We start from the raw sequence: 15,038 nt of genomic DNA, 5'->3' as shown, positions 1-15,038 counted from the left end.
ATGCTAATTGCAATAGGTATGACTTAAAGAAAATAGTGATAAACTGACATTAACATCATTTCGTTCAAATATTTATCATGTCTGGTACTCAATATAGCACTTCAGTAAAAAAAAACACTTCACGGAATTTTTTATAAATGCCGAACTTGTCGGCACCTTTTATTAATACTGAACTAGAATCCGAAGGCAATAAACATGAACAAGGTACTGTTCTTCCTTGCAATTTTGCTATTAGAATCTGAATCTGGAATACTGTATCCAAAAGCTAACTCAGTTCGGGAAGTACTTTCCTTGGATGGCCTTTGGAAGTTTTCTCTGGTTAACTCTGATACGAAAAGCTTCACATTGGCTGTAAGTAACAAAACAAATTACCAATAGAATTGTTTCTCATCGCCTTTTCTAGGATAACGATGAAGATATAGAGTTTATGCCTGTACCTGCAAGCTACAACGACATATCCACAAATTTAAAGGTTAGAGATTATGTGGGAGAGGTTAAATATCAAAGAAACTTTGCTGTACCCAAATCCTGGGAAGACAGGAAAATTTGGTTGAGGTTTGGATCCGTATGTTACTCAGCTAAAGTGGTAAGTATTATTTTTTCGACTTTAGTTCTTATATTCATACCAGCTATTTTTGTTTAGTATATAAATAGTGAGTTGGCCCTGTCCCATGAAATCGGTCACTTGCCATTCGTCGGAGACGTGACGTCATATTTAAATTTCGAAAATGAAAATAATATCACGGTCATAGTCAACAACATACTCACTACTACCACAATTCCACAAGGAAGTCTATCAACTTTGCCCGGGTAAGTTCACCATCATCAGCGATTGCTTTGATTGCTAAACTGCTATGCTTATTCCAGTGGGAGAGTAAGACAGAGATATACCTTCGACTTTTTTAACTATGCCGGCATTGATAGGCCTGTAGTCCTCTATACGACAGCACAAACTTACATAGATGACATCACCCTTCATACCACAGTGAACGGAACCACAGGTAGAGCTGTAATAAAAATAGTGAATTGACCATGACTCTAATATGAAATATTTTATTTCGTAGGTATTGTTCAATTCCAAGTGACTGTAACAGGAGAGGACACTTACACCAGCAAAATAACTGTCATAGATCAAGACGGAAAAGACATTGCAACAAACGAAAAAACATTAGATGGTTCTTTGGTTATCCCAAATGTGAATTTGTGGTGGCCTTATTTGATGCACGACAATCCAGGGTACCAGTACACGTTTCGGGTAACTTACTTACATTCTCTAAATAAAAAAGGGTCCAAACAGGGTACTTAAGAGTATGTGCTCTGTACACTCCTAGGGTATCGCTGCGAGGTCTGGTGCACGGGCGTTACAGCTGGAGGCACTACGATGATTTTACGGTGGACGTATTTAGAATATTTGAATTGATCTAAGCGAACTACTAACGTTACAATTTTTACATCAATAACAGGTCGTTATCTTAGATTCCAAAAATTTAATTTGCAATTATTTTTCAGTAGTAAAGCTTTCATTAACTTACTTTCAGAAAAAATGGATCACAAAGGAATAATATCAAAATAAAATTTAAACATTTTCTGTCCTTTCTAAAATTTTGTCTCTCTCGCTGTGACGTCAACTCGTATACATGCGTAAGCGAGACAAACAAAATACACAGAAAACGATCTGATATCATGATTCATAACAGTTTTGATAATTTGAGGTTAATATCAGAGAACACTATACCATCTCTTCAAAATAATATGTGTTCGCCTTATAAACATTGGTCTGGAACAGCCCCGTTTTAGAGATAGAGGGTGTTGAAGTTGTTAAAAAAATTTGATTTTTTGTTTATATCTCCGGAATCTGTTAACCGATCTCAATAAAATTTAGTACAGATAATGTATGACAGTAGGCTTTACATTCCCTAAAATATGAGCTTTAAAGGTTCAACCAGTGGTGTACAACTGAACAGGGGTCACCCCTGTTTTTACAAAAAACTACGTCACTGCATTTTTTCCATGTCATTGTAACTAATTTATATTCTAATCCACAAAATACGTAAAAACTAACTTGAATTTTTTCCCTAAGATTCTCTGTTCTCAAGTTATTCATAACAATACAATCCCCTTGTGGCAGACTCTTCTAACCATAATATTTATGTTTATGCTTAAAAGTAAGTGCAATTTGTAAGCACATCAATAAAATTAGTTACAGTCCTTTCTTCACCACCTGTGAGGTAGTGTTCCTGGCGTTTTTAGTTTTCCCTGGAGGCCTAATACTCTTTCCAAATAAGAACAATTTAAATCAAAATAGCAAGCAACAGCAACTAAACAAGAAACAAAAGTAACGTTACGTATTCACAACAATTGGTCATAATGCGAACTACCCACATCGATACATTTCTGACATTTTCTATTAATGAAATTAATTGAAGCTAATATCATGTGGTGTTTTTTTTTTTAATTCATTACACCCGCCTTCTATTCGTTGCAGTAGTTGTGGTCTTGTATTTGTAGAATAAACTTTACTTTTCAAATAACCCCAAACATAGAAGTCCAGGCGATTTAGAAATGGCAGTCTGGCAGGCCAAGACACTGGACCCTCTGCACTATTATGGTTGACATTGGCATTTGGTCTTCTACCTATCCATCGCCCCATATAATTTTCATTAAGTCAGTTTTATATTCTCCCAGAATGCGCAGGAGCACCATCCATTGTATCTAGCTATTTTATCGTATATTTAATGGAACATCCTCTAATAATTCAAATAGATGGTTTTATAGAAAGTTTAGAAATGACTGGGAATTAAGACGGCTGGCAAGAAGAAAGGTCCACAAACTTTATTGCGAATTATTCCGAGCCACACGTTTACAGAAAATTTGTGTTGAGAAGATCTTGTCCGAATTTCATGAGGATTTTTTTGTGACCCAATATGCAGATTGTGAAAATTCACAATTCACTACCCCTCGCCTTTTTTGTTTATGTGCTTACAAATTCCACTTTTAAGCATAAACATAAATATAATTTTAATATTATGGTTAGAAATGTCTGCACAAAGGGATTGTATTGATATGAATAAGTTGAAAACGGCGAATTTTAGGGAAAAAATTCACGTTAAATTTTTTAAATATTTTGTACATTAGAATATAAATCCGTTACAATAACTGTAAAAAATGCAGTAGCGTAGGTTTTTTTATAAATAAGGAAATGATCCTTGCCCAGTGGTACACCACTGGTTGTACCTTTAGAGCTCATATTTTAGGGAATGCAAGGCTGCTATCATAGATTATCTGTACCAAATTTTATTGAGATCGGTTAAGAGATTCCGGAGATATAAACAAAGAATCAAATTTTTTTAACAACTTCAACGCCCTCTATCTCTAAAACCGGGCTGTTCCAGACCAAAGTTTTTAAGGCAAACACATATTATTTTGAAGAGATCTATCTGCCCTTGAAGTTTCCTGCATAAAATTCGGACCACCCTGTATAGTGAGTGTGGCAGTGATAACTGATAAGTATATTGTAATTTTTCATATTGTCCATGTTAATTAAAATTATAATAAGCAAAATTAACACACAAAAACACAACCGGTCACTAGCACAACAAATAGTAAACGTTAAATGACAGAAAATGTGACTGTTCCAGCAATGTCAGAATAGCCAACTTGATATACCAACTTAAATTTCAAGCGTAATGCGCATGCGACATAGTTGACGTCACAACGCCTTATAGACGAAAAATGTTCATATTTGTAAAGTTGTATATTCAGTTAATATTAGTAAAAACAAAATTCTGAAAAAAGCTATATTAATTTTGAAACATGCCGAATTGAAATAAATAAAAAAAAAATGTGAAACGACCCTATTTTGAGTAATTTTTATCAAATCGATATAATATTGGTATCACTGAAAAGTTAAAAGATAGATCCACTTCTCTCATGTACACAATTTTTTATTTAAGCCTTTATTTTCAAGTAAATAAATTGCAAATATGGCGATTTCTTGCACAGTTTACTCTTTATATTTTAAATTAATTTTGAAAAACTATTACATAGTAGCCTTAGGAAAAAGTTTTGTATTTCGAACATGTTTATTCGTTTTGCAAGTAAGTGTATGGGCCGAGCGCAAAAAATTTTTTTCATCTCTCTCTTAATAATATTGATAACGATATAAATTGCAGGTAGAACTTTTGGACAGCTCCAATAAAGTAATCGACAAGTACGACCAACGTTTTGGAGTAAGACAACTCTCTTGGGACAGCACCAGTTTTAAAATAAATGGAAAAAACATCTACATCCGCGGTTTCGGACGTCACGAAGACTCAGACATTCGCGGTAAAGGTTTAGATCTTCCTCTTATCGTGAGAGACCACAACTTGATCAAGTGGATCGGCGCTAACTGCTACAGGACCTCCCATTATCCTTACGCCGAAGAGATCATGGATTTGGCGGACAGTCAAGGGATCATGATCATTGATGAGGTACCAGCGGTAAATACAGAGTAAGTTTTATAGGTACATGAAAATCCAATACCATTTTTTGTTAATTTGCAGCAACTTCAGTGACGAACTTTTAGAAAACCACAAGAGGTCTATCACAGAAATGATCAAGAGAGATAAGAACAGACCAAGCGTCATAATGTGGTCGGCAGCCAATGAACCTAGAACTGCCCAGGAGTCGGCATCAGCTTACTACAAGTAATGTCGAAAATTTCATTTGAAAACATTTGTATTAAATTAGTTATTTGCAGTCATGTTATAACCCATGTAAAAGCCTTCGATAGAACACGTCCTGTGACAGTAGTGAATCTTGTCGAGGCTGGTGCAGACCATTCTGTAAGTAAATTTGAAGGAAAAATTGAGTTTTCGAAACCTAATAATTAGAGTATTATTTAGGGTCAGTATTTGGATATTTTAAGTATGAACAGGTACGATGCCTGGTACAGTTACGAGGGTGATTTAGACGTTATTGTACCGGATTTTGTTGCTGCAGCTAAAGCTTGGCACAACAAACACAACAAGCCTGTATTGGTTACTGAATACGGAGCTGACACATTGGAAGGGTATCACTCGGTGAGTAAAATGACTGAGATTTGAATAAAAAATGTCACCAGAATGAAATTTCATGCGTTTTCACAGTTGCCAGCGTTTATATGGTCCGAGGAATTTCAAAATGAACTGTTATCTAATCACTTCAAAGCTTTTGATCAGCTGCGTGAGGAGGGTTGGTTTATAGGCGAAATGATTTGGGTTTTCTCCGATTTTAGAACAGATCAAGGTAAAACATTTATTGGTATATTTAAGTGTTACACTTTTCTCAAATGGATTGAAGAATTAAAGATAAAGTGATTGAGTTCAGTATTAACTGATCATAATAATTAATAAAGAAAAGATCACAGTTACTACACTAACAAACTAATTTTTTCCTAGCTGTTAGAAGAGTAGGGGGCAATAAAAAAGGACTTTTCACTAGACAGAGGCAACCAAAATCGTCAGCACATTTGATGAGAAAGAGATTTTGGCACTTGGCCCATGAACTGGACAATGCAACCTTACCTGGGGATTTGGACAATTTTGTTATCGACAAATCCTCACAAATTAAGGATGAACTATAAAATTTAAAAAAATAATTGCTTTACAATTTTAGTTTTGGTAACTAATTTCTAATAAACGTTTGTTAGAAGTTAGACGTATTGTTTTCTTTTTCCATACAAGAATAATGAGATCTATAAAATGCTATTCCAAACTGTCCAAACTTTTGTAACAAAATTCAATAATTTCTGGACAAAAAAAAAAGAATTTACTGATACTTACATCTAATTTGTAAATCTTTCATAATAAATCAGGTACTCAGGAATTAGTTTAATTAATTCGAATGGTATCGTATGTAAACCTTCATTTACAAACAACATATCAAATGTATGTAAACACTCGAGTTAAAATTAGTATTTTAAGAACATTTGCCTTACATTAATACATATAGGGTGCTCCACCTAAGAGGGATGATTTTAATAAAAGTTGCCTGGAATCATATGGGCCATGTAAAGAAAATATTTTTAGCTTCAAAACATGAGTGTTACTTAGGAATAAGTCCACAGCAAGTTTCATTAAAATCCATAGCAACATTCTCCAGATATTACAAAAAACATACTTTTTTTCAAGAACTTTGACAATCAATAGCGGAGGAGCCAGACATTTTTTCTTAATGGAAGTCAGATCGTCCTCTTTTGAGTCAAAGAATATCGCAGTATCTTTTTGATCATATGCTTACGGGACACCCTGTATAATCTTTTGTAACAAATCAGATAAGCAGGTATTAGTCATTGAAACAATGACTTAATTCGCATGCTATCATTATCAAATCCATCACTTAAGCATATCCAAAACACTCAAGAGAAGATTAGATTGTATTTAAATAGTTTCATCGACACATTGTTGACACTGAAGTAGAAACTGAAGAGTATGAAGTGCTGTGGATCCTTGCAATTTTGCAAGGACTAGGTCAATCAGGAATATTGTATCCAAGAAGCAACTCAGTCAGAGAAGTACTTTCCCTTGACGGCTTATGGAAATTTTCTTTGGGCGCATTTCAAGCAGACCATAAAGGTTTCACTCTAGCACAAGAAAGGATAAGATGGAACAGTCTTCCATCACTTTTTCTAAGACGATGACGAAGATCTCGAACTGATGCCTGTACCTGCTAGCTACAACGATATATCCACTAACCCAAAAGTTAAAGATCATGTCGGAATAGTGTATTACCAAAGAAATATTGTCGAGCCCAAATGTTTCAAAAATAAATTAATATAATGTTCATACAATCAAAACAATAACTGATTGTACTGAGCGTCCCACCACGAACTCCATCGACGGATATCTGGGAAACCGCTCGAAGGATTTTTTTGAAATTATGATGGTGTTATACGGACCGTGGGGCCTACCAAGCTAAAATATTTTCAAGGTCATCGTACTTCCGGTTATACTGGAAGTCGACACTAACTTTCTTATTTCAAATGGAACCCCCTGTATAGTATTGCATTTTTGGAAAGAGCATCTATTTTTAAGTTGATAAATATAGCACACTCCATACTTAGGATTGACCGTTTCCGAGATATTTTGATTTTTAAGCAAAAATTGACAGATGCAGACTGTCAGCAAAATTTAGTTTTCCCGGAAACATAGGTTTATTTTTTTGTGCAAATTGGACATTTTGTAGAGGAAGACCTAATTTATTGAACTTGACATGAAAATTTTCCAGTTTCTATATAGGGTGGTCAAAAAAAATTTATCGAATTGAAGTTCAGAAAATAGTTTTGAACTTAACCTGTGTGTGTCTTCTAAAACCTTAATTGTTGCTTGACTGACAGAGAAATTTATGATTATAACCCCTACGCACATTCTCTAGTAAATTTCTACTTGAAATACAGTGGAAAACCCCCCCAGACTGTAGCGGGATCCTTAAAAAAATCACATAAATGAACAATGTTCATTAACCAATGCATGGTTTAAAGAAGCGAAGAAAATTTTTAAATCACATTTTGTTCTTGGCGGTTATGTAGGAATTATTTTCTTGCTAAACAACTGGGTCGTCCTAATTTTATCTTTTTAAATAACGTTCTCGAAAACAAGACTTAATGGCAGTTTTCATGTTTATGCAGTCTATCACCTTTCATTTCCTAAACACTATACTCTATATTTGACAGCTGCCCGTACATTTGGTCGGAAAAATTTGAAACGGGCCTGATGTCTCGACATTTCCAAGCATTTGAGGAATTGAGAGAAAAGGGATGGTTTGTTAGAGAAATGATTTGGAATTTCTGTGATTTCAAAACTTCACAAAGTATACATTTGAATATTTTGTCATTTGTTTTGAGAAGGAGATATTAGGCTGTTGCTGCACTTTTAGATAACGCAACTGAACCTGATGATTTGGATTTTATTATTAACATTATAAACTGTTTTTTTTTTTTAATAAATTCGTATGCTTAAATAGTAATTTTGTTTTAAAGAGTAAAAGCCATAGATTTTATTTTTAAGTTAAATGATACTAATTATAGAAATAAATACTTAAGAAAATAATAAAATGTGTTAGCAATAATGATAAATTATATTCGGTTAAGTGAATCACCTTCTAATAAACTGACTAATTGCTAATTGTAATAGACATGACACAGAGAAAATAGTGATAAACTGACAGTGACATGTAGGGCAAATATTTATCATATCTGGTAATCAATATACCACTTAAGTAGAAAAAAAAAACACTCCAATCATGATTATTTTGAATTTCTCATAAATACCGAATTCGTTAGTTTTACTAATACTAAACTAGAATCTGAAGGCAAGAAACATGAACAAGGTGGTGGTGCTGTTCTTCCTTGCAATTTTGCTATTAGAATGTGAATCTGGAATATTGTATCCAAAAGCTAACTCAGTTCGAGAAGTACTTTCCTTGGATGGCCTTTGGAAGTTTTCTCTGGTTAACTCTGATACGAAAGGCTTCACATTGGCTGTAAGTAACAAAACAAATTAACAATAGAATTGTTTTTCATCGACTTTTCTAGGACAACGATGAAGATATAGAGTTTATGCCTGTACCTGCAAGCTACAACGACATATCCACAAATGTAAAGGTTAGAGATTATGTGGGAGAGGTTAAATATCAAAGAAACTTCGTTGTACCCAAATCCTGGGAAGACAGGAAGATTTGGTTGAGGTTTGGATCCGTATGTTACTCAGCTGAAGTGGTAAGTATTATTTTTTCAACTTTAGTTCGTATATTCATACCAGTTATTTATGTTTAGTATATAAATAGTGAATTGGCCATGTCTCATGAAATCGGTCACTTACCATTCGTCGGAGACGTGACGTCATTTTTAAATTTCGAAAATGAAAATAATATCACGGTCATAGTCAACAACATACTCACTAATACTACAATTCCACAAGGAAGTCTGTCAATTTTGCCCAGGTAAGTTCACCATCATCAGCGATTGCTTTGATTGCTAAACTGCTATGCTTATTCCAGCGGGAGAGTAAAACAGACGTATGACTCCGACTTTTTCAACTATGCCGGCATTGATAGGCCTGTAGTCCTCTATGCAACAGAAAAAACTTACATAGATGACATCACCCTTCAGACCACAGTGAACGGAACCACAGGTAGAGCTGTAATAAAAATAGTGAATTGACCATGACTCTAATATGAAATATTTTCTTTCGTAGGTATTGTTCAATTCCAAGTGACTGTAGCAGGAGAGGACACTTACACCAGCAAAATAACTGTCATAGATCAAGACGGAAAAGACATTGCAACAAACGAAAAAACATTAGATGGTTCTTTGGTTATCCCAAATGTGAATTTGTGGTGGCCTTATTTGATGCACGACAATCCAGGATACCAGTACACGTTTAGGGTAACTTTTTTATTCTCTAAATAGAAAAGCGTTCAAACAGGGTACATAAGAGTCCGTTCTCTGTATCGCTGTGGGGATGGGTGCACGGGTGTTAAAGCTGGAAGCGGAGACTATCGCTCTCCCACTACGATGATTTTACAGTGGACGTATTTAGAATATTTAGATTAATTTAAACGAGCTACTAACGTTACAATTTTTACTTCAATAATTGTACCGTTTGTATTGAAGTTGTAGGTATAAATAATTTTTGTCGCAACGCAAAATTGAATGACTGACATCTCGCGGACATTAATTAAATTTTTTACTGTCTAATAAAATGATCCAAAAATATATTTGAACGACCTCAACAACTGAGTTTATTGTAAAAATTTTGAAATACAAAGGGATCATGCACTAATTACCTGCTTTAAAATGAGGTCTTGGTCAAAATTGAAAATTGCTGTGGTTACGAGCTATTTTTGGCCTATGGAATAAATTTCCGATCATAAAAACTCCGGCAGATGGTATGTTTGTCTGTTTTTTGGCGACTTTTACATATTTTATTTAGCATTTCAGACACGCGTGTAGATGGAGTAAAAACGCAATGAAGATAGCGATGTAAAACACACGTGGTTGAAGAATTTAAAATATATTCATTTCTGAAGTTGTAGGTGTTCGAGATTTAGCATAGAATTTTGACTAATGTTTGTTAACTTATGACTATGGGACAGGTATTAGGTAAAGTTATTTATCTGAAATAAAATTTAATACAAACGAAAAACACGAAATGCAAAATTAAATTTAAAGAATATTCTCGAAATAATTTCCATTTTGCTGCAAGAATAACCTAATACGTGTGTTGCACGCACTCGCACAAACAGTTTTTGGTTATTGCAAAGGTCATCTGCTGCCTGAAATATTCTTAAGCGTAGTTCTTCTAACGAGGCAACAGGAGTGGCATAAACAACACTTTTTATGTGTCCCCATAAAAAAAATCCATAGGCGTTAGGTCAGGTGAACGTGCAGGCCAACAAACGACTACGACCAATCCAGCGATTCGGGTAATTTAAATTTAACCATTCTCTAACGGCAAGTGTACTATATGCACTTAATTGTGCAGGCGCCCCGTCGTGCATATACCACATCACCTGACGTGTAGCGAGGGGTACATCTTCAAGTAATGTTGGAAGATTATCGTTCAAAAATCTAAGATACTCGGCAGCTCCAATCCTGTGTGGAAGAATAAAAGGTCCTACTAGAGTATTTCCTACAATTCCCATCCAAACGTTTAAACTGAAATTATGTCGACATCTTAAAACAAATATTTCATGAGTATTTTTTTCCGACAATGAATGAACATATGAAGGTTTACTGCACATACTCTAGGAAAATTTGCTTCATCCGTGAAAAGTATATTCATTAGAAAAGTCATGCCTGGAAATATTAATGTACCATTGACAAAATCCACGCGGTTAGGTAAATCAGGGTCATTCAATTCTTGCACGGGTTGATTGTGAAAAGGGTATAAAAGATTTTCATGAGCTACATTCCACACAAGGCTGTGAGAAACTTGCAGTTGCCTAGACACCTGTCTTGTGCTTGTACCACAGTCTTGTTCTAGATGTTCCAGTATAGCTTCTTCAGTTTCAACAGTTGGGACATTACGCCTTCTTCCGGCACCCTCATGATTGGGCTGACTTTTACCAGTTTCGCGAAGCCTTCTTTCCACCGAGGCCAATGTTTGTCTATGAGGAATCGATCGGCTTGGATATCTTTGGTGGTATAATCTTACTGCAGCATGTCGACATATTCGTCATTGGTATAAATATTATTTGCCATAATTATTCTGATAATATATTAATCAATTGGTACTAATTATTGGTTGACAGAAAGTGTCAATTTATTAATATGATAAATAACAATTTCTTTGTTATGACATCCGCCTACTTTATTTATACAAATTTTCGCAATTACCCCTTTAGTGAACGATAACGCATCTAATTTTTTATTAGAAAACTATCGGTTTAATAATAATTTTTAAAATGCGGGGTGAGGATAACAGAAAACGCAGGTTTTACAAAACGCGCAGAACATCAATGATTTATTTTATTTGTGTGCTTACTTTTATTCTACACGTTTTACTTTTCAAGATTTCACTACCTAAAAACGCCAGAAATTTGAGTATTTCTCGGCCAGTGATATGGCCATTGGCCACCTTAAGCATATTGATAACGATATAAATTACAGGTAGAACTGTTGGACAGCTCCAATAAAGTATTTGACAAGTACGACCAACGTTTTGGAGTAAGACAACTCTCTTGGGACAGCACCAGTTTTAAAATAAATGGAAAAAATATCTACATCCGTGGTTTTGGGCGCCATGAAGATTCAGATATTCGCGGTAAGGGATTAGATCTTCCTCTTATCGTGAGAGACCACAACTTGATCAAGTGGATCGGCGCTAACTGCTACAGAACCTCCCACTATCCTTACGCTGAAGAGATCATGGATTTGGCGGACAGTCAAGGGATCATGATCATTGATGAGGTACCAGCTGTAACTACAGAGTAAGTTTTCTAAGTATAACAGGGTAAAATAACGAGCGTTCAAATAAAAACGTGGTCGAAGTTGGTTCTGACACATTAGACGTAGGGAGTAGCTTATAGCGACCAACTTAACCTCATTTCTCAACGAGCTGTATAGCAGCTGTCAGTTTCAATAACGTTAATGACTATATAACTTAAAGAATAATCGTGATAACAATAACAAACAATTAAAGGAGCTGCGGAAAGTGTCCCCCTCCTTGTTCCAAGCACTTTTCACACCTGTTCCTCAAAGAATTAAAGACATTTTCTAAGATGCTCGGGGTATTGTTAATTTCACGAATCTCGTCTATAAGTCGAGCCTGCAGATGGTTTAAATCAGGAATAGGCAGTTCAAAAATAGTGTTTTTAAGGTAAGGCCACAAAAAGAAATCACACGGCGTAATATCACATGACCTCGGTGGAAATTCATGTTCAGCATTGAGACTTATTAGTCGATTTTGGAAAACTTCCCTCAACATATTCATCGTCTCGCATGCCGTATGTGCCCTTGCGCCATCTTGTTGAAAGTAAAAGTTTGTAATTTCGTTTCCTTCCAGCTGGTTAACAAAAGGAGCGATAATTTCTTCTCTATACCTTTGCGCAGTAAGAGTACCATTAAAAAAAATAGGTCATAAATCCTCCTTCGATTGAGAGCACACCAAACTCCAATTTTTTGAGCGTGTAGAGGGCCCTCGACAAAAAAGTTATCTGATTTTTCAGAAGATCACATTCTCATATTCTGTGAGTTTACGTAACCACTTAAATGAAACCAGGCTTCATCAGAAAAAAATGGTGATATTATGAAATTCACCGTAGTTGTTTAAAAACCATTCACAAAATACAGCCCGTCGCGGAAAATCAACTTCATGAAGTTCTTGCTGACAAGTTAAACGATAGGAGAACAAACGCAAATCTTTTTTTAACACTGTGTGGCAGGTACCGACTGATACTCCCACCATTTGTGATAAAACACGTACAGAAGTTCTTGGCGCATTTTCCATTATTTGTTGGACATTTTCTTTTAATTCTTCAGTCCGCTTTTTAGGTCCGCTGCTTCCTTCTTTTCTTGTTACACTGCCCGTTTCACGAAAAACATTAACACAACGCTGAACTGCACTTTGGAAAATTTTGTACTCAACAACGCCGGGAATTTGATTTTGAAATTCTATGAAACATTCCTCAATAGAATACTTCCATATTCCATCAATCTTGCGTCCATTTCTAAAGTAGGACTCTATGATAAACACTTTTTGTCCTTGAGAAAACACCATTTTAAACGCTTTTTAAAACGAAAATATTCAAATTGATAGAAGCGATATAGCGCTTTGACAGATGACGTTTAAGTTCATTTGCTATACGCTACGCGCTACGTCCAAATTTTCAGAACCAACTTGACCACGTTTTTATTTGAACGCTCGTTACTTATTTTGACCAATTTGCAGCAACTACAGCGATGAACTATTAGAAAACCACAAAAAATCTGTCACAGAATTGATCAGAAGAGATAAAAATAGACCGAGCGTGGTCATGTGGTCGGCAGCCAACGAACCTAAATCTGGTCAAGAGGCGGCCTCAGATTATTACAAGTAATAATAAAAATTTTTATTCGAAAAATTATTTATTAAACTAGTTATTTCTAGAAACGTTATAGCCCAAGTAAAAGCCTTAGACAAAACGCGTCCTGTGACGGTAGTTAATGTCGTCGTAGCTGATGAAGATTATTCTGTAAGTGAATTTAATTATTTAGACTAACTTGTGCACCTTTCTCAAGTATATGTATTTATTATGTGCTTCAATGTTTTGTATAAAATAATGTCTTTATACTACTGGTCGGAATAATAAATTTTTTTAGGGTCAATACTTGGATATATTGAGCATGAATAGGTACGATGCTTGGTACACAAACACTGGAGATTTGGACGTTATCATGTATGAAATAGTAGATGCCGCCCAAGCATGGCACAAGAAACACAATAAGCCTGTGTTAATTACTGAGTATGGGGCTGACACTGTGGAGGGGTATCATTCGGTAAGATCAATGAAAAAAAAAAATTTATGTAGAGGGTTACTCTATTTTGAGTGGTGTATTTACAAACGTTCTTGAATTGTTAATTACTATTCCGATGTCAAAATGTTCAGGAACTAAAAACATTAAACAGTATAGGCCAATAAATCTACGTATGTATATTACCTTGCTTAGTGAAAATTCAAGTTATCATTCATGGGACGAATCATAGCACATATAGTACAGTCATTGAAGCTGAAAATCAGCTATGTAACCTCCGAATTATTTGAAACTGCATGGATTTGCATGAAAATTTAGAATAAGGCTCATCTTAGGCTCAAGTTCAAAAGTGATCTGGGCGCGATTGACGCTTTTTGATTTTTAGGCGTAAAAACTACCCCTAAGTAAAAAAAAAATGAAAAAATTAAGTTTTAAGCAAAGATTAAATAATGTTCCATGTTCTCGAACATGTTTTATGATATATTTGATCTTTTCGACCCTTTATTTAATCCTTAAAAACTACCCCTATGCAAAAAATAATACAAAATTACTTTTTAAAGATTTGGAATGATTAAATTGTGCAATTAATTAAAATAAAAGTTACCTTATAGCTAATAAAAGAATTTTTCCCTTTCAACCCCTAAAAACCACCCCTGTTGACAAATATGATAAAAAATTACTTTTTAAAAGCTTGGAATGCTTTAACGGTGCGATTATTTAAAATAAAAATTACCTCATTGCGTATGAAAGAATTTGTATCTCATAACACTTTTCAACCCTTATAAATCACCCCTGTGCTAAATAAATTATAAAAAAAATACGTCTTAAATCTTGGAATGTTATAATTGTGCAATAATTTAAAATAAAAATTCCATTATATTACTTATGAAAGAATATTTTACTTTGCCATTTCCAACTCTTATAAACTACCCTTTTACCAATGTTAATGTAAAATGTTTTTATTATAATCGATTTTTAAATATAATCAATCATAAAAAACATTGCTACGCTGCATATAAATAATCACACAATTTTTTTTTACTTATTTTATTTGTATAATATA

At 34.6% G+C, this 15,038-nt stretch overlaps 2 protein-coding genes across 2 annotated transcripts in view; both read left to right on the top strand.

Annotated features, from left to right (window-relative positions):
- Positions 1-170: 170 nt before the first annotated feature.
- On the top strand, positions 171-5,677 carry LOC108910689 (beta-glucuronidase-like). The gene is made up of 11 exons (XM_018715386.1): positions 171-351; positions 404-586; positions 644-810; positions 868-1,001; positions 1,065-1,255; positions 4,173-4,492; positions 4,545-4,688; positions 4,742-4,826; positions 4,887-5,063; positions 5,130-5,268; positions 5,421-5,677. Exons 1-11 carry the CDS (start codon positions 196-198, stop codon positions 5,603-5,605), a joined length of 1,881 nt encoding a protein of 626 aa, XP_018570902.1. The 5' UTR covers positions 171-195; the 3' UTR covers positions 5,606-5,677.
- A 2,623-nt stretch (positions 5,678-8,300) lies between these two features.
- Positions 8,301-15,038, top strand: part of LOC108910687 (beta-glucuronidase) — an 11,364-nt gene continuing 4,626 nt past the window's right edge. Inside the window, exons 1-9 of the mRNA XM_018715384.1 lie at positions 8,301-8,502; positions 8,555-8,737; positions 8,795-8,961; positions 9,019-9,152; positions 9,216-9,406; positions 11,633-11,952; positions 13,413-13,556; positions 13,611-13,695; positions 13,823-13,999. Of these exons, the coding sequence (XP_018570900.1) occupies positions 8,341-8,502; positions 8,555-8,737; positions 8,795-8,961; positions 9,019-9,152; positions 9,216-9,406; positions 11,633-11,952; positions 13,413-13,556; positions 13,611-13,695; positions 13,823-13,999 (1,563 nt within the window). The 5' untranslated portion in view covers positions 8,301-8,340. The remainder of the gene's footprint in view (positions 8,503-8,554; positions 8,738-8,794; positions 8,962-9,018; positions 9,153-9,215; positions 9,407-11,632; positions 11,953-13,412; positions 13,557-13,610; positions 13,696-13,822; positions 14,000-15,038) is intronic.

The sequence above is a fragment of the Anoplophora glabripennis genome, unplaced genomic scaffold (genome assembly GCF_000390285.2).
Source record: "Anoplophora glabripennis isolate ALB-LARVAE unplaced genomic scaffold, Agla_2.0 scaffold280, whole genome shotgun sequence".
NCBI lineage: Eukaryota > Metazoa > Arthropoda > Insecta > Coleoptera > Cerambycidae > Anoplophora > Anoplophora glabripennis.
The sequence above is the reverse complement of the archived record's forward strand: the minus strand, read 5'-3'. Positions and strand labels throughout refer to the sequence as shown.